This window comes from Fundulus heteroclitus, chromosome 1 (assembly GCF_011125445.2).
Source record: "Fundulus heteroclitus isolate FHET01 chromosome 1, MU-UCD_Fhet_4.1, whole genome shotgun sequence".
NCBI lineage: Eukaryota > Metazoa > Chordata > Actinopteri > Cyprinodontiformes > Fundulidae > Fundulus > Fundulus heteroclitus.
This window is the reverse complement of record NC_046361.1, coordinates 29,513,068-29,538,588: the sequence shown is the minus strand read 5'-3', so window position 1 is coordinate 29,538,588 and position 25,521 is coordinate 29,513,068. Positions and strand designations below refer to the sequence as shown.

Here is a 25,521-nt window from a genome sequence, read left to right as displayed (position 1 = left end):
GTGACTCCCATCTGTCTCGACTGGCTTCCCCCTCTCATTGCGCCCTCCTTTCCTTTAAAATCAAAGGGTGCGGGGATCTGTTCAGCATCCTTCGGGCTCTAGCATCCTGCAGGTTTCAATTAGCAGAGCCCCGTGAGCTGGAAAAATGAACCACTTTTACTTCCCAACCGCACGATTGTCTTTAAAGATGCAGGCTGGTTGGCTGACACTAAGATCCGGTTGTTGCCAAACGGGGTTTAACTTACTCAACCCTCACTGCTGTAACCGGATGCATTGACTCAACTGGGGGAATGCAGAATGAACAAAATATTTATTTTACATATTACATTTGCATGTCAGATTTGGTTGAGATTGTCTTCTTTTTTGTTTTTTAATGCTGCCTCTCATGAGCTGTTTTTTTGTCTTTACAGACAGAGAAAGGCAGTGCCCTCCACGAGGCCGCCTTGTTTGGGAAGACAGACGTGGTACAGAAACTACTCAGTGCAGGTCAGCGCTCACAATCAACACATGACAATAAATACAGTCCCTTTTAAATGTATTCTTACCCCATGAACCTTTTTCTATGTTATCCTCTTCTAACAGACTTCAGTTTTTTTTTTTTTGTGAACTAACAACACAAAGTTGTGCATAATTGGAAGGAAACCCCAAGAAGTATTTACAAATAAAAATCTAAAATGTGCTGTGCATATGTATTCAGCATCCTTTCCTCTAATACCCCTAATCTAAATCTAGTGAAACCGTACGCCTTCAGATTAATTAGTTATAAGCAGTCAGTAGAGTCCCCTGTGTGTAATTTAACCTCAGTATAAAACCAGCCGTTCCTTAAACTCCCCAGAAGTTTGTTAGCGAATGTAAGTGAACAAAGAACACAGCAGACAGATCAGGCATAAAGTATTGAAGAAGCTTAAATCAGGGTTGGGTTATGAAACAATATCCAAGCTTTAAAGCCCCAGTGTGTAAACCATCTAGTGGTGCGCTAAATGAATTACAAACGACCTCGCCGTTAAGCGCATAATAACTTCTACGGAAGCCACATAAATGTGACATTGTAATGCATTAGCTACTGCTAATAGCTACGGTCATTGTGTGAAATGGTTTTTGGCACTGTTGCCAAGTCCGCTTGTTTTCTTTTTTTCAAATGTCACTTAAAAAGTTTTTTGGCCTCATTTCTGAACGTACAGTCGCTTATTTGGGCTTTAAAAAAGGGACTATAAACTAGTGTTGCACCGATACCAGTATCGGACGGGGCCCCGATCCAGCACTAAAATGATGGTATCGGTATCGGCGAGTACCAACAAATAGGGCACCGATACCATTTTGATGTTTGTATGTCACTTGAACGCAGCCTTCTCTCTCCCGACTAGTATTATACATGTTATATAAGTTCATGAAAGTTGCACTATTTTGGAATTTGAGAGCCAAAACTCAGGGTTTAAAAGAGATTATTCAATTATTAATGTAATTTTACTGTCTTACTGTTGCACTACTATTATACATGTTGTAATTTCACGAATGTTGTACTATTTTGACCTTTGATAGCCAAACGTTTATTCAACTACTGTCACCCATTCCAGGTAGGCAATAAAAAGTTCTACTACCTTAAGTAGTATGCAGTTCTTCATATATACACACACACATCAATTTCAAACAGATGGTATCGGTATCGGCCAATACTGCACAGCCAGGTATCGGGGCCAAAAAATGGCATCGGCACAACACTACTATAAACACGAGTAAAGAGACCAGGTCCAGCCGCGCACTACAGCCGTGAACAGAACATGTCTGGGACGGAGGTTCACCTTCCAGCAGGACAATGACCTGAAGCTTGCTGCTGAAGCAACACTCGAGGGGATTAAGCAGTGCTAGAATGGCCTAGTCAAAGTTCAGACCTCAATCCAATTTATAATCTGTGAGTAGACTTGAAGACCGCTGTTCACAAGAGAAAACCATCCAACATGAAGCAGCTGGAGTAGTTTTGCCCTTAGGAATAGGCAAAAATTTCAGTGGCAAGATGTGGCGAGCTGCAGCCGTAATTATTGCAAAAGCTGGCTCTACAAAATACTGACTTTAGTTGGGGTGAACAGTTATGCACACTGAAGTTTTTGTTATTTTGTTCTTTATGTTGTTAGCTTCGCAATAAAAAAATAAAAATAATACAACTTCAAAGATGTGGGCATGTTCTGTAAATGAAATGGTGCAAACTCTCAAACAGTCAATTTTAATTCCACGTTGTCAGGCAACAAAACATGATAAACGCCAAAGGTGGTAAATACTTTTGCAAGGCACTGGAAATCCATCATCTGAAGCTGGAAAGAGTACGGCACAGCCACCAGCCTACCAGCCATGGCCATCCACACAGACTGGTGGGCCATTGATCAGAGAAGCAGCCAAGAGGCCTGCAGTAACTCTGGAGGAGCTGTAGAAATCCCCGGCTCGGGTGGAAAAAGGTGTTTAAAAGCCAACTGAATGAACTGAACTGAAAGAAGAGTGGCAGGAAGAAAGCCGTTATTTGGAGGCATGTAGGGGGAAACGGCAACATTCGGAAGATGTTAGGAAGATGTAATCGAACATTCTGGCCTACATTAAAAAACACTAATTGTGGCAGAGTGTAACATTGCCGTTTATCCTGGTGGTAGCAGGGTTATACTGTGGGGATGCTTTTCTTTAGCATGGACAGGAAAGCTGGTTGGAAGGGATGGGAAGATGAATGGAGCTCAATTCAGGGTAATCCTGGATGAAAAGCACGTTAGCAACCCTAAACAAGCAGTTGAAGCACTGAGAGGTTGCACGATGCACTGCAAAAACTGAACTAAAAATAAGTAAAATGTTCTTAAAATGTGTGTATTTTTCCTTAATTTGACCAGGTAAATAAGATGATCTGCCAACAGAATAAGCTTTTTGCACTTAAAATAGGAACAATTCATTTCCATGATCTTATTTCAAGTGCAGTATAACTAATTGTCTTATTTTAGGGGTCAAAATACTCAATACATTGGCAAATAATCTTATTTACCTGCTCAAATCTAGGACAAAAACACTAATTTTAAGCACATTTTACCTTTTTTTAGATCCGTTTTTACAGTGTGTCTCAATTTTATTTGTTAAAAATGTTGAAAATCACGTATACTTTTCTTTGTGTTTTTCTGTCAAACAAAACAGATGATGTTGTAGTTTGTGTTTGTAACGAGACAAAAGGGTGGAAAAAGGTTATGGATGCTTTTACAAGTAGCTTGCTACCCACAAAGTGCTCAACCGCCGTCTGTGCTGAATTTCTCTTTTTTCCAGGGATCGATGTGAAAATTGTTGACCAAAAGGGCCTGACAGCGCTGGACATCGTCAAAGACATGCCCTCCCAGAAAAGCCGAGAAATAGCTGCCCTCATCCTCGGTAAAGTCCAGATGTGCCCCAGAGAGCTGCAGGGAAAGTACCTTTTTGATTTCTTTGTGAAACAGTTTTCTGTTTATCTACAGGGCACAAGACTGGAAAGCCCCCCGACATGGACCTTCCTCCTCCGCCCGTTCCTCCACCAAACCAGAGTCCCAGCCCGAGGAAGCAGGGTGAGCTATACTGGGAGAACAGCGCACGCTGCGTTTTAGCAGCACGCCAGTGTGACCTCATGCTAACTTGTTCCTCAGGTAACCTGGACAAAATGACGGAGCTCATATCGACAGCGGGCCCCGAGGAGGAGAGCCCGTATGAAGCTCTGTTTGAAGCCACCTCATGCCACTCCTTAGACAGCCTCACCAGCGGCAAGTCCTCCGACAGGGACTCAGGACGGCCTGACAGTGAAGTTGGAAAGGTCTGCATTTTTCTAACCAAATCACAAACCCAATGTGGACCAGTACACTCTGGTTTATATAGAAAGGGAAATCCAAAACCGTCACTAGAGGGAGATAGTTCTCCACTTTCTGTGCATCTGGGATCAGGAAAACCAGTATACCGACTTCTGTTAACTCCACTGTTTTCAGCTGTAGGTTTTTAGCAATTATCTTCAAATGACAAGAGTAATTTCCAACTATTCCAACACGATTGATTCCTTTACAGAAAGATCGTGTTGTCCACTCGTCACATGCCGCCCCGGGCCATGAAGAGGAGCTGAGCTCAGAGGTGAGGTGACAAGGCTACAAGAGCCATCGCTGTTTAACACCTTAACTTCACACAAGCTTTACAGTAATAGTTTTTTTTTTTGTGATTCATGTTTGCACATATAACAAAAAATGCTTTAAGAATTTACCGTAAACATAATTAAAGACAGCATTTAAGAGGAAATATTAAATTATTTCACAAGTTTGAAAAGCATTTTTTTTTTCAAATGAACAAAAAAAAGTTCTAGTTGTAAACAATGATACTAAGATAAGTCTGTGTTAACAAAGTAAATAAATACAGTCTCCTAGCAAACACTTGATGAATGTGAGACTTTCGGTTCAGTTTGTTTTCTGTTATAACACCTAAGAATATGATTTAAGGTGCTTTCTCTGTGTTGATACCACCTCTTTCCAGCTGTGTTTACATGTTTGGTTTTTTGGTTACCAAATGCCATAAATGTGTTTTTTTCCCCCCAAGTTAAGTAGTAGTTTATTTCTGTTTAAACCAGAGGTTACATTTTTGGACTTGTGTCTTACCTTTTAAAGAGGACATATCATACAAAATCCCCCTTTTTAGTCCTTAATTACCTTTTATTCTGCACTTGAAGTCTCTTAACCTTGCCTGCAAGCTGAATTCTCACCATATTTGTGCGTTCACAAACACACGAGAATCCATCTTGTCCCGCTTCTGCCTCAACTGTTCGAGACAGAACCAAAATGGCCCGGGCCAATCACGTTGCAGTAATATGGTTTAATGTGGATTCTATAGGGCCTGCTGCTGACATTTTCATTTGATACCGTGATTGGCTAAAACCGACCATTGGTGGGCTGGCACTATGTGTCTCTTCGTCCAATCAGCTCGGAAAGCTCTGCTGAATGTCCTTCCTTTCCCCGATGGGATTCGATGGGAGCAGACCCAGATTAATAATGTGCAGAATGTCATATTTTTAAATCCATTAACATAGTAAACAGGTTTAGGTCAAATCCTGACTTCTGGGGGAACACCTAGAACAACATTAAGAGTAATATGTTGTGAGTATCACCAGCCAACAGAACCAGCCTCTGTACAATTCTTTCTTTCGGCCTGTAATTTGTGCTTGTTTTTTGCAGCTTCTGCTCACATTATGAGTCATTTAGAAACATTACAGCTCCTCAAGAGTTGTGTTTTCTTATTCTGCAGGTCCCTTATATTGGGAGCAGCGTAAATGAAAGGAGGGAGCCAGCGGAGGAACAGGAGGATCACACGTACGAGTTGCTGCTGACTGCAGAAACCAAAGTCCCACCGCCCAGTCTGGAGTCCCAGTCCAATAAATGTAATTGTGTGCATTTAGTGTAATCCAGAGGGAGGAAGATTAGAAGATTAAAAGTACTTTCCCCATTAGTTTGTTAGTTTATGTTTTAAGTGGTGTGTTTATTCTCTGCTCTTTTTTTTTTTTTGCCACATTCGAGAAGTCTGTTTACCCGAGTGTTTGATCCAAGATCTCTTGCAACGTTCTCAGCCAGAATGCATCTTTATTCAGCAGCCCCAAAACGTGCAGCCTTTAGGGCGTGCAACACGCATCTGGCTTAAACAGAGTTAAACTAAAACGGCCTTTTTCACCCGTAGCTGTTGATGTTTTAAAACAACCCTTAGGGCTTTGCGGCTGGCTTCCCCAGCAGCACAGACTTTTTTATTACATCCCTGGCTTAATGGGATTGAGTATATTCGTGTTTCCTCGATGATGATAAATCACTGCGTTTAAAAAGAAAAAAAAAGGATCGCTCTATTTAAGCTGAAAGGTTGAAAAAGTAGTTTTTCTACCTGCCTCAGAAACATTTCATCATGTCTGCACTCAGCTCTGTTCGGCTGGCGGGTCGATCGGTCTAAACTCCGACTGGCACGCAGATAATGTCACCGTGCATAAAACATGATTTTGTTATAAATCACTTCCGTTATTCTGAGCATAACGTTTCTGCTGACAGTCAGAACCAGCAATGGATTCTCTGTAATTTAGATCGTATCAAGATAGTCCTTCCTCTCCACTGACTCCTTTGTTTCCCGTCTCCTCAGATGAGAATGCTGCTACACCGTCTTCCAACAGTGTCCTACCTCAGGTAATTATTTTTACCCACCGCCATTTTGCTGTTCTGAACTTGTTCCCACGTAAAATCCCAGTCTTAGGTTTTGTAAATTTGGGGGAAAGCACAAAGCTTGAGACTCTCAGATTCTAGCACAATTTCTGGATCTTAACTATTCCAAAAAAAAAAACAACAACGTAAAACAAAGCAAGTGGACTTGTTTTCCGTAGTAGAAGACGTTTTGCTTCCTCTCCAGGAAGCTTTCAAAAAGTCTGGAGTAATGTGGAGTACCAAGCTTTATACTACTGCACTGCAAAAAGGGAACTAAAAGTAAGTAAAAATGTCTTGAAATGAGTATATTTTTCCTTGATTTGAGGAGCTAATTTGCCAATGGAATAAGATTTTTGCACTTAAAATAGGAACAATTCATCTCGAAAATAAGATAATTAGATATCCTGCACTTTAAATAAGATGATGGAGATGAATTGTTCCTATTTTAAGTCCAAAAATCTTATTCCATTGGCAAATAGTCTTATTTACCTGTTCTAATCAAGGAAAAATACAATCATTTAAAGAAAATTTCACTTACATTTAGTTCGCTTTTTGTAGTGTGCCTAACAAAGGCCTTGTAATGGCTTAGATAACATGCAAATTCAATAGAAACAGGTCCACCCCTTAGTAATGGGCGGTCGTTAAAGCCATTAAGCCAGCAGATTGGACCAAAACTGGTCCACTCCTCTGTAACGAAGAGTCGTTAGGGTTGTTATTGGCCTGGTTTAAAGGAACAATGTTTTGATCACCCAAATGAGGGTGAGAATTGAGGTGATGATTGGACCGGAATTAATTATATAGCTGTGTTGTAAGTTTTTGAGAGTTGGAACCTAAGACCTCCTCCTCTGTTTAAGGTTGGTTTTTCTCTCTTAACGTAGATGGCTTCTTTCACACTTCCTTTCAAACCATCTGTCTTCTTTGTCCATATTTTCTTTAGGCAGTAGTATAAAGCTTGGTACTCCACTTCCTGGAGAGGAAGCGAAACGTCTTCCACTACGGAAAACTGTATTTTACTTTTTTTGGAATGACCATGACCTGGATGACTGAGAATCTTCACCAGCAGATCTTAACTATGTTGCAATCGGTTATGAAGGGGGAAAAAAAAGTTTCCTTTCTAAAGTAGCTACACAAGTGTAATATTTCCTGATTTGTTAAGATGTAAAGTGAAATATGAAACAACTTCCTGGATTTTCAGATTAATTTCAGCAAATTTTCTTTATGCTGAAGTTTTGCTTGTTGTTGCCGCCCACCTACAGTCCCCGACTGATCCAAATGACTTCAGCTGTCTTGGCTGCATGGTGTCATCTGTGCTTTAATCAGTCCTGTGAGCTCATCGCTATATTGTATTAATGCATTTAACGTTAGGCCAGGATGGGGATTAGTCTGTTACAGCTGCACGGGAAGTCTTTGCAAGTTGGCAGCTTTGACTAAACTCTTGATTGTCTCCTCTTTCAGCGAAAATCCTCTGCGCCCCCCAGTGACCTCAGACCGCCGGGTAAGACGAAAGACAGTCTGCACCCTCCTGCACGGATGGCTCCACGAGCGCCAGGAGGTGAGTCCTCTGATTGTAGTTACCAAATAGGGTGCAACAGCACCGGCTGTTTATTGCTGCGAGTGTAAGAAAAGATGCTCGCGACCCGCTGGACCCCAAAAGCCGCGAGCGAAGCACGTCGATGAAACCGGAGAGACGCATTTGAGTTCGATGCATCTGAGATGGCGGGCCGGCTCGCATTAGGCTCGCCGACGGAATGCACAATTGGCATTCTCAGGCGGCAGAGCGGATTTTCCCCATCGGGAGCGGGCTGATTGACGTCCTCCGGCAAATGGGCCAGACTCTTTTCGCTGCCAATATGAAACTGAATTCTTGATCAGATTGTGACTTTCCCTGCTGCCAGGGATGATGAGGACGATGGTTGCTGGATATCCGGTGCCACACATGCAAATACCGAGACTCGCAAAAGCCTTTATAGCCCTCTAACTTTTTTTCACTTTTTGGCACTTCATTGTATTTCATTTGGATTTCATGGGAAGCGCAAAATAGGCACTTTGTGTGTAGTAGAAAGTAAAAAGAAAATGTGTTTTTATTTTTAAATCAAGATAGGGGGATTGATTCTAAAAGCTCCTTATGCTTTTAAGACTTGTAATGTTCAAGGGCTATGGCGACGCAGGGCACCTTACGTTTCAGGATAACAGATTTTCTGAGCGTTTTAGCTAAATAATTACTAATATATTGTATACTTATTTGGTGTTAAAGGTTGAAGTTGTTTTGAACGTTAGATTTTTCGGCAATTGAAGGTGGATTTTCTTCCTTTTCAGCTAGTGAAGCAGTTGAATTCTTCTTAGTGCAGATCGGCTCCTGGCATCCCTGATGTCGTCTGTGAATTGGTTTCTGTGCTTGAGACTCTTCATTGAGGGCTCCTGTTCGATTGCTCGTTCTGCTTGTTGACCTGATCAATTAAGCCCAACATCAGTTGTGTTCATTTAATCATCTGCACAACTTTGTTTTCAAACAACGGCTAATCTCTCCTATTTCCTATAACAGATATAGGGAACCCATCTTTCTCTTCCTGTTGTCGAATAATTCAAACATCCCTCTCTAGGATTGGTGTTCCTCCTATGGTTGTGTAAGCTGTGCAAGTGTTTGCTTCTTGTTTTTGTATGGTTTGTAAAGATGGGCAGCAGGTTGTGCCTCAGGGCCTCTGCTCATGTGGATGTGTTGCTGCAGGTAAGGTTCATCTGCATGACTTCCCTGTCCCTCTGTGGACGGCCAGGGACCGAACCTAAGCACCCTCTGTTGGCAGGTAGAGGACGTCTGCAGGGTCAGCAATAAGAGTTTATCGTCTGTCAAAATCACACATTGCTGTTGTCAGCAGGATTGTTGCTGTTCCTAACAGAGTCCCAGTGTTGCACCGTTTTTCATTATGCTCCCAGAGGTGGGATTGTAGTGTGCTGCTTGGACAGCGATTCATAAACCCAGTTTTCTGTTGTACATGGGAGCAAACAGAGCCTGGTGTATCCGTCTTTTGTTGTTTGCTTTGGTTTTTTTATAGCATCTGTCCTTTGCAGCTTCTGAACAATTGCTGTTGTTTCATCCCAACCCACAATGATTTGCTAATGTATTTATAAGATTAGAAGTTTCTAATCTTTTGTGATCTAATGTGGTAGAACAACAACAGATCACAGCTGTTAACAGGAAAGAAAGTCAAGCATGGTTTTCGATATTTAAAAAAAAAAAATCACCCAAAAAAAACCTGAAAAGCATAATGTGTATGTTTTATTCTTCTCTGCAAAATAGCCTAAGATCTGTCACATTGGATGGAGAGTGTCTGCGAACATCAATGTTTTTCAGGTTTTGTCACAGACCATCCAGTAGATTTGGACCTGGACTTTGACTTGGCCACTCTAACACATTATCACATGACTTAAACTGTGCTACGGCAGCTCCGGTTGCATGTTTAGGGTTCCTGTCACTACAGCACGATGCCTTCAAGTCCAGATTTCACCGTAGGGATTGTGTGCTCAGGTTGATGTTTTCAATCTTTTTCCGGATGTTTTTTGGAGTCCCCTCCAGGGACTTTTTGTGGCTCACTTTTACCGATGGCTTGGTGTATTGTGGAGGCAAAGCGTTTACTCTGTACTAGATGTTTTCCGAGTGAAAGGGGCCGAACACATATGGATGAATGCTTTTGTCACAAAAGCTCTCTGTTTAATACGCTTAAACCTGTTGTTGAAACATGAAAAAAAAGTTCCACTGTATGTCTTGAACTTATTTCATTAGACCGGCTTTTAGCTTTGTTTTCTTTTAGGAGTTGAGTAGAGATCTTTCGTAGCTTTAAGAGAAAAGTCTGCACGTCTGAAGCTCCACGGTGACTTACTCAAACAAACAAATGTCTGTGAATCCAAACTAAAAACAGAGCAGATTTTTTCCACGGATTGACTTTGAAACGCCACAGATGGAGGAGTGACAGCCAGCGCTGCCTCCAAACATGACATCACCGGTCGGATATTTGAGGGCCCCACGCTGCCAAGCAAAGCGCGCGTCACACCTCCGCGGTGACCTCCCCCCCCCCCCCCTTGTGCTGAACCTTCCTCTATCATCAGATTGTTTATGTGTTCAACTCCCTGCCAGGGTTAACACCATTCGGGCCCGTTGGGCTTCACACTGATGTGCTCATTGGGCGTTCACACTCCTCCAGCTGCCAGGGAGAGCGTGGGCGTTCGGTCGTGATCTCGACATGTGTGCAGAACGCTCGCTCAGCCCCGTACAACGGACTCACGCAAAAACTCCCCCAGACACTCGTTTTCTGTGCGTCGGGGCGTTGCTCGGTTCACCCCCGTACTGCAAATGGTCCCTGAAACGGGACAGATGAACACAGGCGAGCTCGGTAGGAAGGTTTGTTATTTTTTTTACCCAGCTCGCTGTGCGTTGTGGACTAAAGAGCAGCGTCTGTAGCGGGTCATTGGGTGTCGTGTGGTTGTGCCGCCCCAGATTCGCTGTCACCAAACACCCCGATCCTGTCACCCCGGCAGAGCCCACACACACACACGCACCCTCCCACAGCATGTGTCACCGGACTAATTATCAGGAGTCTGGCTGCTGGAGGATAGGGTGATTCAAGTTTCCATTCCCGAGCCACCCTTAGGGTCTAGAATTAGAAGCCAGAAGACGGAGAGGGCGGCCGGGGAACGCAACAGACGGCACGCATCGCTACATTGGAGAAGAGGACGACCCAAGAACCGGGAGCAGAACACCGCCGCTTGTTTCTCTGGGGGTTGGTTTGTTTTTAAAGCAGACACAGTTGAGTTGCGGTAGATTTGATTGTGGAAAAGAAGCTTAGGTGGCAGTAATTCCTTCGGGAGAGGGAGGAGCGGGGGTGGTGTGTGTGTGTGTGTGTGGGGGGGGGGGGATCTAATTGTTTTTAAAAGCACTCGCGTTCAATCTCATTTAGGATTTGTTTTTTCGTTGAGGACCGCTACTGTAAGTCGTTCTCCTCGCTCTGATATCGCATTAAATGTGTGTCGGCTTGCAGAAAAGATTGCTTAGTGGCTTGGCGAGACTCCTGGCTGGGAAAGCTGACCTAACATCCTGGTTGAAGCGAAGCCGCTCTCTGGGATGACTCGCTTCAACTCTCTGTTACAGAACACAGGCAGCCTGTGATCGCCGTCAGACGGCTGCAAGCTGACTCTGGAATTCACTCATTTCTCCTGCCAACAAACGCCCTTTCCTTGCTCCGTCTCTTCTCTCTCCCTCTTCTTCCCTCCGTCCCTCCCGGTAGGAAACAATTGCAGATCTGTTTTAGGGTTTGTGTGGGTGGCTTCTTATTAGCTTTGCTCTCTGGATCTGCTCTTCAGATTGAAGTCCACTTTACAGCCGTTTCAAGCCGCTTTTCTTTCATCATCCCTTCCGTTTTTTTGTTTTTTTTTTACCCTCCTCTCTGCTCAGATAACTCCCAGCCAGGCCAGGACCAGGGAGCAGGTGTCCCAGAGCAGTTCACTGGCCTCCTGCACGGATCCTCTCCCGTCATTGACTGCCGCGAGGACGCCTTCAAGCTTCCAGGTGTTCTGCCGCCCAACCAGGGCCAGCCAGAAACAAAGAAACCCACCAAAGCGAGAGAGGAGCCACCAGCTGCTTCACGTTCCCCCAGCCGACCCAGCATGGCCGCCATCCTGACGGACTGCGACCCAAAAGCGATTTATGCCACTGTGAACAAGGAGCCCAGGGACTCTGGCGTCAGGATGCGCCCTCCTGGTGACCTGAAGCTGGCCCGCAGCCTCTCCAAGTCGGACTCTGACTTGCTCGTGTCGCCTCCCGGCGAGGAGGAGGGGGGGCTGGGAAACCGGAGCGAGTCTGTGTCTAACTGTAGCACCGGCAAGAAGAGGCTGGAGAAATCTCCCTCCTTCACCTCAGAATGGGACGAGGTAAGCACGGCTGCGCTTTTTGCTGTAATACGCAATATACATTGATAGTTTGTAGACATATGGCATATCTTCTTTATTTGGAGCTTGATTTAAAGGTAAAACTATCCTAGTTATGTCTGTAATTGCTGGATCTATCTGTGCTCCGCAAAGTTTTACACAAGTACATCTTTTATTTTTTTATTTTTTTGGTCCGCAGTACTGATTGAATTTAAATATTAACGGCAAACAGCGGTTTGATTAGCCGACTGTCGTGCTGATTGGGGAGCTCAATCATCTCGAGCTCAAGCCTTCTGCAAACACAGTGGCTAATGAAAAGTCTGTTTGTGCATGTAGATAGTAAAACACTTTAAATTAATACTGTTTGACATTTTTGTTCTATTAAAAGTATGTTTTCCCCCTAGTTCTAAGGTAGAAATGTGACCTGGGCTGTAATTTGATTTAATTTTCTCAGTCTTGACTAAGTCAAGGTTTTCCTAACCATATGTTCCCCCCGTTTCAATCTATTACTCACTTCAAGGCTTTTTGTCTGGATGTGGTTAAAGAGCTAAAGACAGCTTCTGTGAAGGAAGAAGATTAGAGAAGACTAGAAGATGGGGATGAAGTGAATAAGACATAAGACAGAGATTTGGAACTTCAGAGTATAGGAGACTCAGATCTGCTGAGATCGGCTCTTTGGTTCTTTCCATTCAAAGACCAAAGGCTCAAGTCCTTCTAGAGACATAGAAACCATAATGTAAAAAACGCACAAGAAACACATTAAACATATCAACTAGACTTCTTTTGGGGGGAAATCTCTCTCCAGTAGACTTATTCATGGTTCATTAGACAAAGAGTCTACTTAGTAGGCATGGTTAATTCATTATAGTAGTATAGATGGTTAAGAAAGCAAAATGTGGTCACAAAATCACCATATATACGTAGCCTAATGCATAGTCATAGGTTTGAGTCGTGGGTGCATTTATTTCTCTTTACCCCTTTTTTGTTATTTTTATACACTTGCAAAATTAAAGATTGAAGCCTCTCAGTTCACTTTGTATTGCAATCTGCCAATTGTGTCCCTGAATTATCTGCTACAGCACGTGTCAAACTCAAGGCCCGCGGGCCAAATCCGGCCCGTCAAGGCAATTTACCCGGCCCTCAAAAAAGGTCATAAAAGATCACTTTTACACACAATATCAACTTTCTTTGCAGATAAACGGTACGAATGGGCCTAAGGATGCTAATTTTATGTTACTGTGAAATTCTTTTACATTTTTATGTGAACTGGAATGAAATTATGAAATCAAAAGTATCATCTACACACATGCAACCGGCCATTTTAATGATGCCAAAGTGGCCCAACATAGAAATCAGTTTGACAACCCTGTGCTACAGAAATTCAAATATGAAACTCTGCTCTGCTACCTTTTGGAAACACATGCCTTGCAAAAAGATTCGTACATCTTAAACTATTTGATGTTTTGTCACATTCCAACAGGGATTTGATGTGATGGACTTACACAAAGCAGTCAACAAAATTGTACACGTCATTTTCTAGAGTTTGATCGTTTTGTTTTGAAAAATGTTTTGCATGCAAACATATTCAGCCTCCCTGAGTCAATACCCACTTTTCCACCATTACAGCTACAAGTCGTTTAGGGCAGGTCTTTACCAGTTTTCCTTTAAACAGAGACAAACAACAAAAAAAGGCCCAAGTTCAGTCAGACTGGAGAGAGAACATCTATGAACATCACTTTTTAAGGCTTGCCACAGATGGCCAATTGGATCAGGAAATGGACTTTGACTGGACCATTCTAACAGACTAAAATGCTTTAACCCAAGCTTTTCCATGATAGGTCTGTATGTATGTTTAGGGTTGTTGTGCTACTGGACGGTCCTCCAGCCTAATATCTAGTGTTTTGCAGCCTCTTAGGTTTTATCTGCAGGATTCCCTTGGATTTACTTCCCTCCACTTTCTTACCAAGTTTAACCATTTTACCTGATGCAGTATTAAAGTTACACCACATTGAGTGTTTTCCCTACAGGCTAAAACTGACCCTTATTTCCTTATCTTTGCCCTGTGACCTTACAGCTTGTGGCAAAATGCAAGCAGAAATTCTCCAAACTTTCTTACATATCAATGTTGCATATTTGCCAGATTTGTGGAGTGCATGGCTTGTTTTCACGGTGACAGCAGATTCTGTCACCTGAGCTATGGATCCCTGCAACTCCTCCAGAGTCACCCTCTTGGCTGCTTCGTTCATTGCCTGACCTGACAATGTAGGTGGATGGAGATGTTTTAGTACGTTTGCAAATGTGCCGCACTCTTTTCGTTTTCAGTAAATAGGTAAATTAACAGTTCTCTGTGAGATTTCCAAAATTTAGGACACTGTTTTGACCCAACTCTGCTTTGCGCTGTTTGCCAGGGTTAGGTCTACCCGCAAAGGTATTTTTTCGTTTAGGCTGTGCGTCAACACGGATCCGGCGTTTTGGGAGACTGTAAACGAGTCCCGGAGTGGAGAGATTTCATAACGCCGTTTGGTATTTCCGTGAGTACACGCATCGTTTCTGGAACTTAGATATCGGAGCTTCGCCTCCCTCTGTAACCCGCATGCACCAACAACAAATATTGGCTTTCTGGTGGCTGTTGGTAGTGCGTAGATGTTTGTTTCTGATCCCACACCATGTTGCTTTGTTTACTTCAAATGAGGTGTTTGCAAATGCTTTTTTTTTTTTGTTGTTGCCTGTTTCTGTGGCATTGTCACAGCACCACCGGCGTTTCCGGTGGTGCTGCGTCCTCTTGTGTCGACGCACATTTTTTCTTAATCGTTTATGAAAGTTCGTCTTGGCGTGGACGAGGCCTTATTCTTTGCCGCAGTTATTTAAAACCGCTTTCCATAATGACTAACAACATTGCAATATTCAGCAGTAAGATCGCAATGTCATGTTTTCCTAATACAGCGCTTTGAGTGGTCAGTATGGAGTTCAGTCCATTTACCATTTAATATCTCGCAGCTGTAATTTATACTGAGGTTAAACGACTGTTTAATAAACGAAGGACTTCTGATGCCGTTTGGTTACAAAGGATTTCACGCAGCATTTCAGTGAACTGCATTATTTGTGATTGTGACATAAGAAAATATGGGAACCTTGAACTGGTGTAAATACTTTAGCGAGGTACTGTTTGCTGCGCTGGATCACACCCACACATCTGAGGGAATTACAGACTTTAGGTTGTAATGATTTTGCTGCTGTGGACAAGTTTGCATGCAGGTTCCTGGACTTATAGTGCAGACGTGTAGGTTTTAGCGGTGGTATGTTGAGGCTGTCCAGCTTTTAGTGTTGCTGTTGCTCCAGCACTATTTTTATTTGCACTGACACGAACTGCTAATAGCTCCAACATTAGACGTTGACTATAAATACCTAATTTACCCATCACTTGGATGTGAGCGTACGGTTCTTGTGTGCCGATGACAAATTGCTACACTGCTGGGGCTGCAGCTCCCTGCGGTCCGATGGGTTTGGGTCCGGGTTGCACGCCAGCCGCAGTGCAGCAGGCTGACGCTGAAGAGGAGAAGGTGGTCTTTGAGGGGCATTTATGCACGACAGCAATTCGACCCGGTGTTTGCGCTGTCTGGAAATACTCACGTCAACACATCCAACTTTAGTTGCTTCGGGGTGGACTCTGGCCAGTTGAAAGCTTTTTACAGGAGAAGCTTCTCTGGCCTGGAGGTGAATTGTAAAATCTTGGCAGGGTGGCTCGTTCAGACACGCGGCAATGTCAAGGTAGCCTTTTGTATTGGATTTTATATTGGTAAGCACTATAGAGGGTATTTTCTTTTGATGTCAGGGTTGGCAATGTTAGAGTTGTGTTTAAAAAGAAATGGCAGAAGGGACTTTCGTTATTTGGTTTTGTGTGATTGGCCTCTATTGAAGTGTTTGGTAAACTCGTATTTTTTTCATGAGAATTTCCCAGTTTTAGCAGATTAAACCAGCAGAAACAAGTTTTTTTTTAGCTTTTCTCAAGGCTGAAAATAGGTAGTGTTTTCCAATTGAAAACTTGTAAATATTGATTTAGTTATTCACGGGGATAGTGTGTAAAAGACATCTGGCTTCAAGTCAAAGATCTCAACTAATACAGATCTCTCACTATAGGAATCTTTTTCATTTTTTTTTTCATCAGCTCAAATTACTGCAAATGTCATCTCAGGGCACTTTACAGGACAGTTTCCATTCATATTAAATTATTTAAATGGAATTTAAATCCAAATTCTATTTAAATAAATCCAATTAATCCTGGTACAATTCAGTCACACGGTGACAGTTAAGCCCACAGTTATCCATACCCCTGTCAGATTTAGTCAAAAAACTGATAAAACAATGTGAAAAATATTTCTTAAAATTCCCAACCTTACAAAAATAACATGTCAAAATGTTTTTATAACAGTCCTCCTTGCCGTGACCCTGATTTTTAGCACCCTTCACAGATTATCTTGTCAGATTTACATCAAGACTCTGGCTAGGCTGCTCCAAAACGCTAATATTACTTCCAGTGAAAAGAAAAATGTCTGTAAAATCAAAAGATTACCTTAAACAATATATTAAGCACAGTCAAGCAAAGTTAATCAAGCAATGCAATTTCAAAAAAAGTTTTTTTTTAAACAGACAGATCAACGTCTGTAGTATAAATGGGTGAAAAAATAGAAATCCTGCTCATCCTTGCAGCGCTATTGTAGAATCATGTCAACTATATGACCTCTATAGTTTTTTTGTCCCTTTTAATTGTTCCGGTGGATCCAGTATTTTATTTCCATAACTCAAAACGGATTTTTTTTCACTCAATTTTCAGGTGTTGATATTTTTATGTTGTCCTTTTTTATTCACTCAGTTTGCCATTTAAACTGTAAGCTTGGTTGCCCCCGTCCCCAATTCTTAATGAGCCAACTAACATTTACGAGTCCACTTCTAGCACCCTTCACATGCACCGGCAGGAGGAGCATAATAAATCAAAGCCAGAGAAAAAAAAAAAACATGTTCAATTTAGTCTCATGATAATAGGAACTTTAAATTTGTGACCATCTGTTTCCCTGGGGTATAAATAGAACTTTAAACCGTGGTCCTTGTCTTTTAGCGACACTACTCAAAATAGGAAAGACAGGAGAAGCTGCTTGTCAAGTAGTCTATTTCAGAGGAATTAGCCACTTGCCTAAACTTGCCCATATTCAAAAGTTCTGGACAAGAACCCCTTGAGTTCTTGTTCTGCAGGCCTCACTGTTGGAGAACTGCAGCATTCTTTGTAAAGTGGGATTAAGCCACTGCAATCAAGAATTTGTTTGTTTTAAGGGTGTTTTTGCCAGTACATGTATAGGTGACAATGAATGCCTGAAGGGGTTTGCCTCCTTGGACCTAATTTTATTACATTATCTAAGTCAGGATTGGTGAAAAAAAATATCATCATAGATCAGTGTTCATTTGTGTTAGTTCTTAGCCTAGAAATGTAGTCAAACAAACCAATCATATAATGGAAACGTTTCTTAAAATATTGCTTATTATTCTTTGCTATAATAAGATTAGTTTGTGCATCAGTCTTTTTTTTTTTATTCCACCTTAAATGGCTTGCCTTTCTAACAGGGAACTGTAAATTGCACCAATGCAGTTTACCAAACACTTGTCCTTTCACAGGCCCAGAGGCACAGAGAGCACAACACCATTAAGGTATTAGTGGCTGTGCACACATGAAGTAAACGCACCGTGCACAAGAACTAGTGCATTTGTAAGATTTGCACAGGACAGAGGTATTTGTTGTCTCCTTGCATCCCACAGCTGTATGCGGCTGACTGAACCGTCCTGCTTTACTTTCATCAGAGGCCTCCAGGTTTCTGTGTATTCTTCCAAGCAGCTTTCTGGCAGAAAGCACAAGTGCTTCAGCCTCAATACATCTTTCGTCCCCACTCGCGTGCGGTTCGCGTGCTCTCCGATAAATCAATAGCAAAACTGAATTGTTTTGGGATTACAGTAACGGCGCGGCAGATTAAAGAACGTGAGTTGGCCGCTGTAGAGAAAACATTTCTGGCTGATCTCCTCCTGCCGTTGGTGTTGTGCGCTTGTCTACGCTCCCCCGCTATGCTCTCTGCTGCAACCTGCGCATTGTGTTTGTGCGAAGCAGCCTGTCAGCTACACCGACAGCTTCCCGACTCTACGCACGGCAGCGACTTTGAAATGTACAAGCACTAAGCTGCGACGTACAGAATTTAAGCCTGCTGCCTCTGAAAGGAGGCTTTGAAGAAGCAAGCCACAGAGCTCAACTCTGTCCTTTCTGGTGGAAAAGAGACCACGATTTCTCTCTCTCTCTCTCTCTCTCTCTCGCTCTCTGTTTTTAATACCATTTTAAATGAGATGAGTGAATTATGGATTGAGTACGACTTTAGTAAGGAGAAAGTTTCTTCTCGCAAAACATTCACTCAGGTGTATTTGAGGTCTGTCCCCAAGATCCTCACACATTCTCTCATTTATTTCGGAGAGTTAGCCCTCACGTGTCCGAGATGGAGCCTTTTTTTTTTTTTAAATATTTATTTTTAGTGCAGAGGACTTCGGAGCAAAGTTGTAAAAGTTTGATTGGGTGTAGGCTTGCCTGCACTCTCTTTAATGATGTCGGGCGAGTCCGCGAACTTGAAGAGTCCCTTCTCTATTTGTTCTGTTTGCCTTCTTCTCATGACATGACAGCCGTCTCGCTGGTCACGACTGGCCGCTCTACAGCTCTCCATGGAGCTATTTGACAGCATTCAGTCTGGGGGGGGTGCTCCCAGGACCCCCCCCCCCCCATGCGTTTACAAAGCCCTTTAAATAACATCTTTTTCTCCTTTTAATCTGCTTTGCTAAATATTCCAGCTCTTTTCTTTTCTGTATCCGTCCAATCTCCTCCTCCTCCTTCTTCTTTTTTTTTTTTTTTTTAAATGCCGCACACATCCGTGGGACGCTCTGCCTCTGGTTCCAAGACAAGGAGATTAGACTTGCATGAGGTCCTGGCCTATGCATTTCTCCATTTAAGAAGCTCAGAGTGTGACTGTGCGTGTGGGGTTTTGCGTGGCGGGTGCGTAAAGCGCATGCTAATGCAGGTTGGAGAGATGACAATCCAAAGCGGGCGCATTGTGTGGGCCGGCACTTAGAGAAAAGAAGACATAGAGCTGCAGGCAGAGACGGAGGGAGAGGGTCACTATCTGCTTCCACACGTCACTTTTTTAACTTCACTTTTCATCTTGCACTCCACAGACCCACTAGCAACTATGAAACCGGCTTTTGTGAGTATTGATTCCCTTACGGACAGCAGCTCTGTCAGGGCATTATCGATCTTGTCAACCTGTTCTAAAGGACTCAAATGAAAGTATTTCTGTGGATATTTATCGTCAATTAAAGCCTCTTGCTTTGTTGTGTACTGATTAAAGTTTGATTCTTCATTAGTTACGTGGCATAATGGAGCAAATCAGCGTTAAGTTTGCTCATAGATGCACCGATTAGGCTTTTTCTGGCCAGTGCCGATTTGCGGTTTTCTCTAAAGTCTGACCTGGCAATCCAGGTATGTTAATATAATAATAAGTAAAGGAGAAATAGATGACTGCCGGTTTCTTAGTTGATGAATTTATAGAAGGAAAAAGCTGCTCATCTGTCACTTCTTGGTGTACGTTTATTTTTCTGTGACCCTGCAGCTAGCTGCTGGAAAACAGACCGTTTCATGTCACCACTTTAATAACAATATGTTCCATGTCAGATAAAGAAGGTTTTGGTAGTTTTTTTCCTCACTTTTTTTAAGTGTAAAAGAAAACAAAACTGCGTTGGGTCCTTTGGTAATAAATAGGACTTTTATTTTTTTGTGGTTGACCTTCCGATCACGGATCAGAACCGATCAAGGGAAAAATGACCGATTCTGATTTGTGACCAGCTAGTTTGTGCGTCTCTAAATCTGCAACGTTTTGTTGACTTGTCAGGAGTGTAACCTGGAGAAAACCCCATACAGTGCTGCAGGAAAGAAACATACCAACACCGTTTAATAACCATACTTTAGTCACTGGAGAGACTTTTTGTTTTTGTTATTTGCTGAAGGCCTGCTTTTCCTAAAAAAACGCAACCATGACATTGGGCTATTTCAGGAGGACGTTGGTGCAAACGCTGACGGTGCTTTGTTCCACTGTGGCATTGAGGTGTTGGCAACTCTCATCCACAGTCGGACGTTTGTGTTCCCTGTGATGCTTCTGTAGTTTGCAGCCAACTCCAGCTTTGTTGCCAGTTTGTCAATTTTAGACCCCGTTGTCCGTATGGGCTCTCTTTGCAGTAGCTCTTGGCCTCTTTCTGTGCCAAGTGTCCTTTATTGTCTCTCATAATCACTTCTTCTAACTTTATTCACCTGTTTTGTTTTGTTTTGTTTTGTTTTTTAAGATTTCCAAGGCTACGGATGAAAAGATATTTAGAAGTCCCAGTTCAGGGAAGTTATTGTGCTCAGTCATCCCGGAGCAGCCGGCCCGCTGTGAGCGGAATGATAAATAGGTTAAATCACACCAGGACCGTCTCTCGTCATTGCTGGCTCTTCAGCTGTTGACCTCCACCTTGCCGGTGACTTCTGGCCTTTCTCTTTGTTTCTCTCCGTTCATAGGGAGTTCCTCTAACAATGGACCCCTCCATTTCTCCTCCCTGTATTGATTCAGTGCTCGTGTAAAAAAACCAAAAAAAAAAACACCTCTTTCTCCTCTTCGTTATTTCTCATGCCTCTCAGCGTCTTGGTCACCAGCCATTCTTTTTTTCTTCCTCTCTTACTGTGGATATAATTTACCTCCAATGAAATTTTTGACTCAAATCCCGCGACAAGGATATATTTGCCCAGTTCATCTATATCACACCTGTCTTTCACGCTATCTGCCTCTGAATCTCATTGGATCCGCCCGTACTCCCTTTTCCATTATAAAATGCAGGTCGAACTGATAAAGTGCGACAGAAACACTTGTGTATGCAGATTCATGGCCCCTTGTGTGTTTGAAACCAGTTCTAGACTGTCAAAGACTTATCCTGAGATTGTTAAACATGTTGCAGACAGAGTCAGAAACTTATCCTCTGCTTCAGCATTGTGAGATCCTCAGGGGCAAAATAAAAAAAAAAGAGCTTGTTATTATACGCCACAGTGAGAGCACGGTTACAGATTGGCCCTTTTGACGCCACTGCTGCAGAATGATGACTCCAACAGGAACCTTGTTACTCCCTCCTGTGCCAACCTGAGCCGCTTTACGAGACCAAAGGCGTCCTTGTTGTTTGTAAAGCAAGCGCTACAACTAACTGCTCTGGAGGGGTTGGATTTTTACAGACTGGGAGGCTGAATCAATGCCGCTGTTTAGCTGTAGCATTTCTGATCACTTGGGGTCTTAAAAAGGTGCAATATACTCTTATGTCTAAAGACTTATCATCATAATTTTGCAGCTTGACTTATCAGTTGTGGTCAGTCTTGTAGATGTAATGGTTATATTTATTTTAATGTCCAAATCTAAAACTATGCAAAAAAAAGTAGGAACTGAAAAAAAAAGCGAATACAAGGCAGCTAAGAATGCAGCCCAAAGTTGAGCAATAACACTAATCTAAGAAAGCCAAACTTTGGCATGAGTGCAAAACAAGTGGCCTCCCCAAACAAAAGCAACGATAGCAGGTTAATTTAGATTTATTTAAGCGAGGATTTCAAGCTAATTGTCGTTCTTCACATGTTTGACAGTGTACTGACAGAGGGCAGATATAAAACTAAGGAATTGTAGCGGGCAAAACATCCTTTTTTACTACCTGATAAACTTCATGCTCTCATAATTCCCCGCTGAAGCTAGCAAACTGTCCAAGTTGTGTTAAAATGTAGTTTATTTTGTTGGCTGTGTCCATTTTTCAGTGGTTTTAGGAAGAAATGGCAGCCTAGTTAGTTGCTTTAGTTATTTAAATCTCATTTACCAAGATAAACTTTTTAGTGCATGGTTTGATTTTTGCATGTAAACTCTTGGACAGTTCTCTTGGTATAACTGCTGATTATAATGAGAGTACTTGATGGTCCAAGAGGCTCTATGATTCCTGTGGAAATAAGCTCCGTGAGATAACACCTGATGGTTGAGTAGGATTTTATTATTGGAACTTTTATTATTCTCCTCAACTCCATTGATTTTTGATGGGCCAGTCATTTTTCATGCATGCGTTAGTACTTTTTATTTTTTAATTTCTTGTATCAACATTGCAGTGTTGTAGTCAAGTCACTATGCCCCGAGTCCGAGTCCAGATTCGAGTCACCAGTGTTCAAGTCCGAGTCAAGTCCAAGTCATTAAAAAAAAAATCCGAGTCAAGTCCGAGTCGAGTCACTATTGACGTGTGATGTATGACATGAAGCAGTAACATTCCATTGCACTAATAACTCTTTCGCTGTAGTTACCCTTGGTTTTACTCGGTAAAACTACCGCTTTTTCCAAGTCCAAGACGTCTCCTAACCATGGTTTTTAAACATTGTTGTTATGGAACGCGCAACAGCGACTCGAGGTACGCTGATAGGCCGCATATGAAGGATGTTAAAGCCGCAAGCGGCGTCGATCGGCCCTCGCAGCCAAGCGCACTCCGACCTATTGGCCACCGCCGCGGCTCCGGCCGGCGGGCCGGGTTCGCGCACCGCGGCGGTGCCGGCCGGCGGGCGGGGTTCGCGCACCGCCGGCCGCCCGCCACCGCAGATGCTGTTACGCATTTTCCTCGCCCGTCCACCGGGCGATTCCCACAAACGCGTTCGGCAGCGTTCCCCCATGACTCACAACAAATCTGGTGCAGATCGGCCGATGCAGCGAGGAGATATAGCCGTTGGATAATGATAATGCATTTGGCCACCGGACCGGACTAAATTGTTCGGCGGGCCGGAAAATTTATACCGATTCCTGGATGGTGACTACAAACAGAAAAAAAAAAAACGGCCGATGACGCCATGAACGCAGAGCAGGAGAAAAACATCGACTTACCTTTCTATCAACTTGGCCAGTTTTCCAGTCTTTCCGAGACCTCGACACTCAAGCCATCGTTTGAGCTGAACGTTGGTATGTTGTTCCACAGTTCTACCAGTAAAATGGGCGCCTGGACATCCTTTTGAGAAAGTTTAACAGCTGTAAAGTCGGTCATATCGTTGTGTCTGTTGCATGTGTAATGGCTGGTTGCTACGAGCGCTCTCACACTGTTTGCCCTTCCTTAGCGGCAAGGGGCGTTGCTCATGAGATGGTGACGTCACGTGCGCGGTACGACATTTAGATATTAAAATCATACACCAAATAATATTCTAATGACATATTAAAATTATAGCCTAATGATATAAAAAAAAGTCGAGTCTTTTTCTCAATTTCCGAGTCAGAATGATCTGAATGTAGGAGTCCGAGTGCAAGTTCGAGTCATCAGTGCTCAAGTCCAAGTCAAGTCACGAGTCTCTAAATTTAGCTAATGACTCGGACTCGAGTTCGAGTCTCGGACTCGAGTACTACAACACTGCAACATTGTAGCCCTCATGCTCATAGTATCTGCGTTCTCTATAACATTCAAACAGATGAACTGAAATTTCATCCACATCAGACTTTCGTTGTGCTTTGTGTGGGTCTGTCACATCCATTCTCAATGAAATACATTTAATGGTGCTATTGTAACGTCACAAAATGTGAGCAAGTCAAAGAAGAACGAAGGTTTTTGCAAGGCTTGCGGATGAAGTGCAACCAAAAAGAAAAAAGAAAACAAACCAAACTACTTCTTTGTTGGCAGACACAGATGTCTTCTTCTTCCCCAAATCAAGGAGGATCTAATTCCACTGAGAGCGTAAGATGCCTGTTTTCATGTGAATATCTGCTGGTCTGTCGGGGGCTTGGCTCTGTCCTCTTTCTTTATCAAGGTAGAGGGGATCCTTTCAGGCTTCCTGACTTCTTTTAAAATGGAAATAAAAAACAGTCTTGGTTGCTATTCTTTTATTTATTTCTTCAAACCCAGACACTTTCATCTAGGTGGCAGCAGCATGCTTCCATATGTGAGTAAGTTTGAAAGTTGCACTTCCTCCCCCCTACCCCCTTTTTCTTGACATTGTGCACCATTGGATCATTAAAACTTCCTCTCTATGAGTGATGGTGTGCAATTGTACGCTTGTGACAGCTTGCTGCATTTTTAATTACAGTAATGGGAAGCTGTCCTGGGGGCTTCTTGGGCAGAGCTCAGATCTTTTTTGCCCTAGAAGCATCGCAGAAGCTGCTGAAAATGCCCTCAACAAGATACACGCACAAACAGCTTCCATGCGGCTTTACTCTCGTCAGGATCTGGAGTGACGGTATCTGACAGCGGTGACAGCAGCCCTGTCGTATCTTCCCTTTTAGTTGACTCACTCCTGATGTCCATGCATAATCAGCTCTGGGCTGGTTGGAATGGGTCCCATGATTTTATTTATTTATTTATTTGGTGCTGTGACAGGGGTATTCATTAAGGTGCATGGCCCACCGCTGCAAAAGGACGCTAGTTTCCCCCTCTAAATTGTATCCATGTGCAGGAAAAATCCATGTCAGTGTTTGGAGATGGAATATTAGCTATGTTCAAGCGCTTTATGTGGTGACGCTTGTAATCACTGCCAGAAACCTGGGTGTCTGGGTCCTCTCAGGTGTAAGCTAACGCTCCGTTTCGTTAACTCGGTGTGTGCTTTCTCTAAAGAGCCTGGTTTTGGTTGCAGACACCTACTGCAGCCACATGCCACTGGCCCCCGCAGAAGATTTAAACAAAAGGATTGACTGAAACTCTGATGGATGACGGCGGGCGGTCAACCGTTTTATGGTTCCTTGGGCTGCCCTTCAGAGGGTTTATTTGCATGCTCTCAGTTGCCTGTGTGGGGTTTTCCATGTGCTCGCTATTTCCTCATAGTGACAGACCTTGCATGTTGGGTCATTGTGGAGGGAGGTGTTTGTGGGTTTCCATGTCTGTGTGTTAAACATGTGACGGAGTAGCAACCTCCCCGGGGTGGATCCCTCTGCTGGTCCAATTTCAGCTGCAAAAGGCTCCGGCTCCCTCATGATTTGATGCAGGATAATGCTGGTACACGGGACGGATGGAGCCACCACTGTCACACCCTGCTCGCTGCTACAATTGTATTACATTTTGCTGCAGGACTTTATAGATTTTCTTTTTGTTCAATTTTGGGCCACTCTGTGCAAACTCGCACACCTAATCTGCTCTGTATCTTTTTTCTGAGGAAAAAAAAAAGTCCTTAAAAGCTTTGGTGAAGTTCTTCTTCAAGATAAAATTTAGCGGTTGATCTGAGGTCTGGTTATAAAGTGTTTAATAAAAACAGATTTGAATGGAAATTCAATAAACAACAATAACACAAAATTTAATTAGCTCTGTTTTTAAAGCATCAAAGTTGAGTCAATCC

General features: G+C 42.9%; 1 protein-coding gene across 1 annotated transcript in view; it reads left to right on the top strand.

Annotated features, from left to right (window-relative positions):
* The window catches only part of LOC105928605 (ankyrin repeat and SAM domain-containing protein 1A), a 100,204-nt gene that overhangs the window by 42,644 nt on the left and 32,039 nt on the right, over nucleotides 1–25,521 (top strand). Inside the window, exons 6-15 of the mRNA XM_021318191.2 lie at nucleotides 411–486; nucleotides 3,286–3,387; nucleotides 3,471–3,557; nucleotides 3,636–3,799; nucleotides 4,045–4,107; nucleotides 5,266–5,398; nucleotides 6,136–6,179; nucleotides 7,650–7,746; nucleotides 11,638–12,113; nucleotides 23,880–23,933. Coding sequence (XP_021173866.2) covers nucleotides 411–486; nucleotides 3,286–3,387; nucleotides 3,471–3,557; nucleotides 3,636–3,799; nucleotides 4,045–4,107; nucleotides 5,266–5,398; nucleotides 6,136–6,179; nucleotides 7,650–7,746; nucleotides 11,638–12,113; nucleotides 23,880–23,933 — 1,296 coding nt within the window. The remainder of the gene's footprint in view (nucleotides 1–410; nucleotides 487–3,285; nucleotides 3,388–3,470; nucleotides 3,558–3,635; nucleotides 3,800–4,044; nucleotides 4,108–5,265; nucleotides 5,399–6,135; nucleotides 6,180–7,649; nucleotides 7,747–11,637; nucleotides 12,114–23,879; nucleotides 23,934–25,521) is intronic.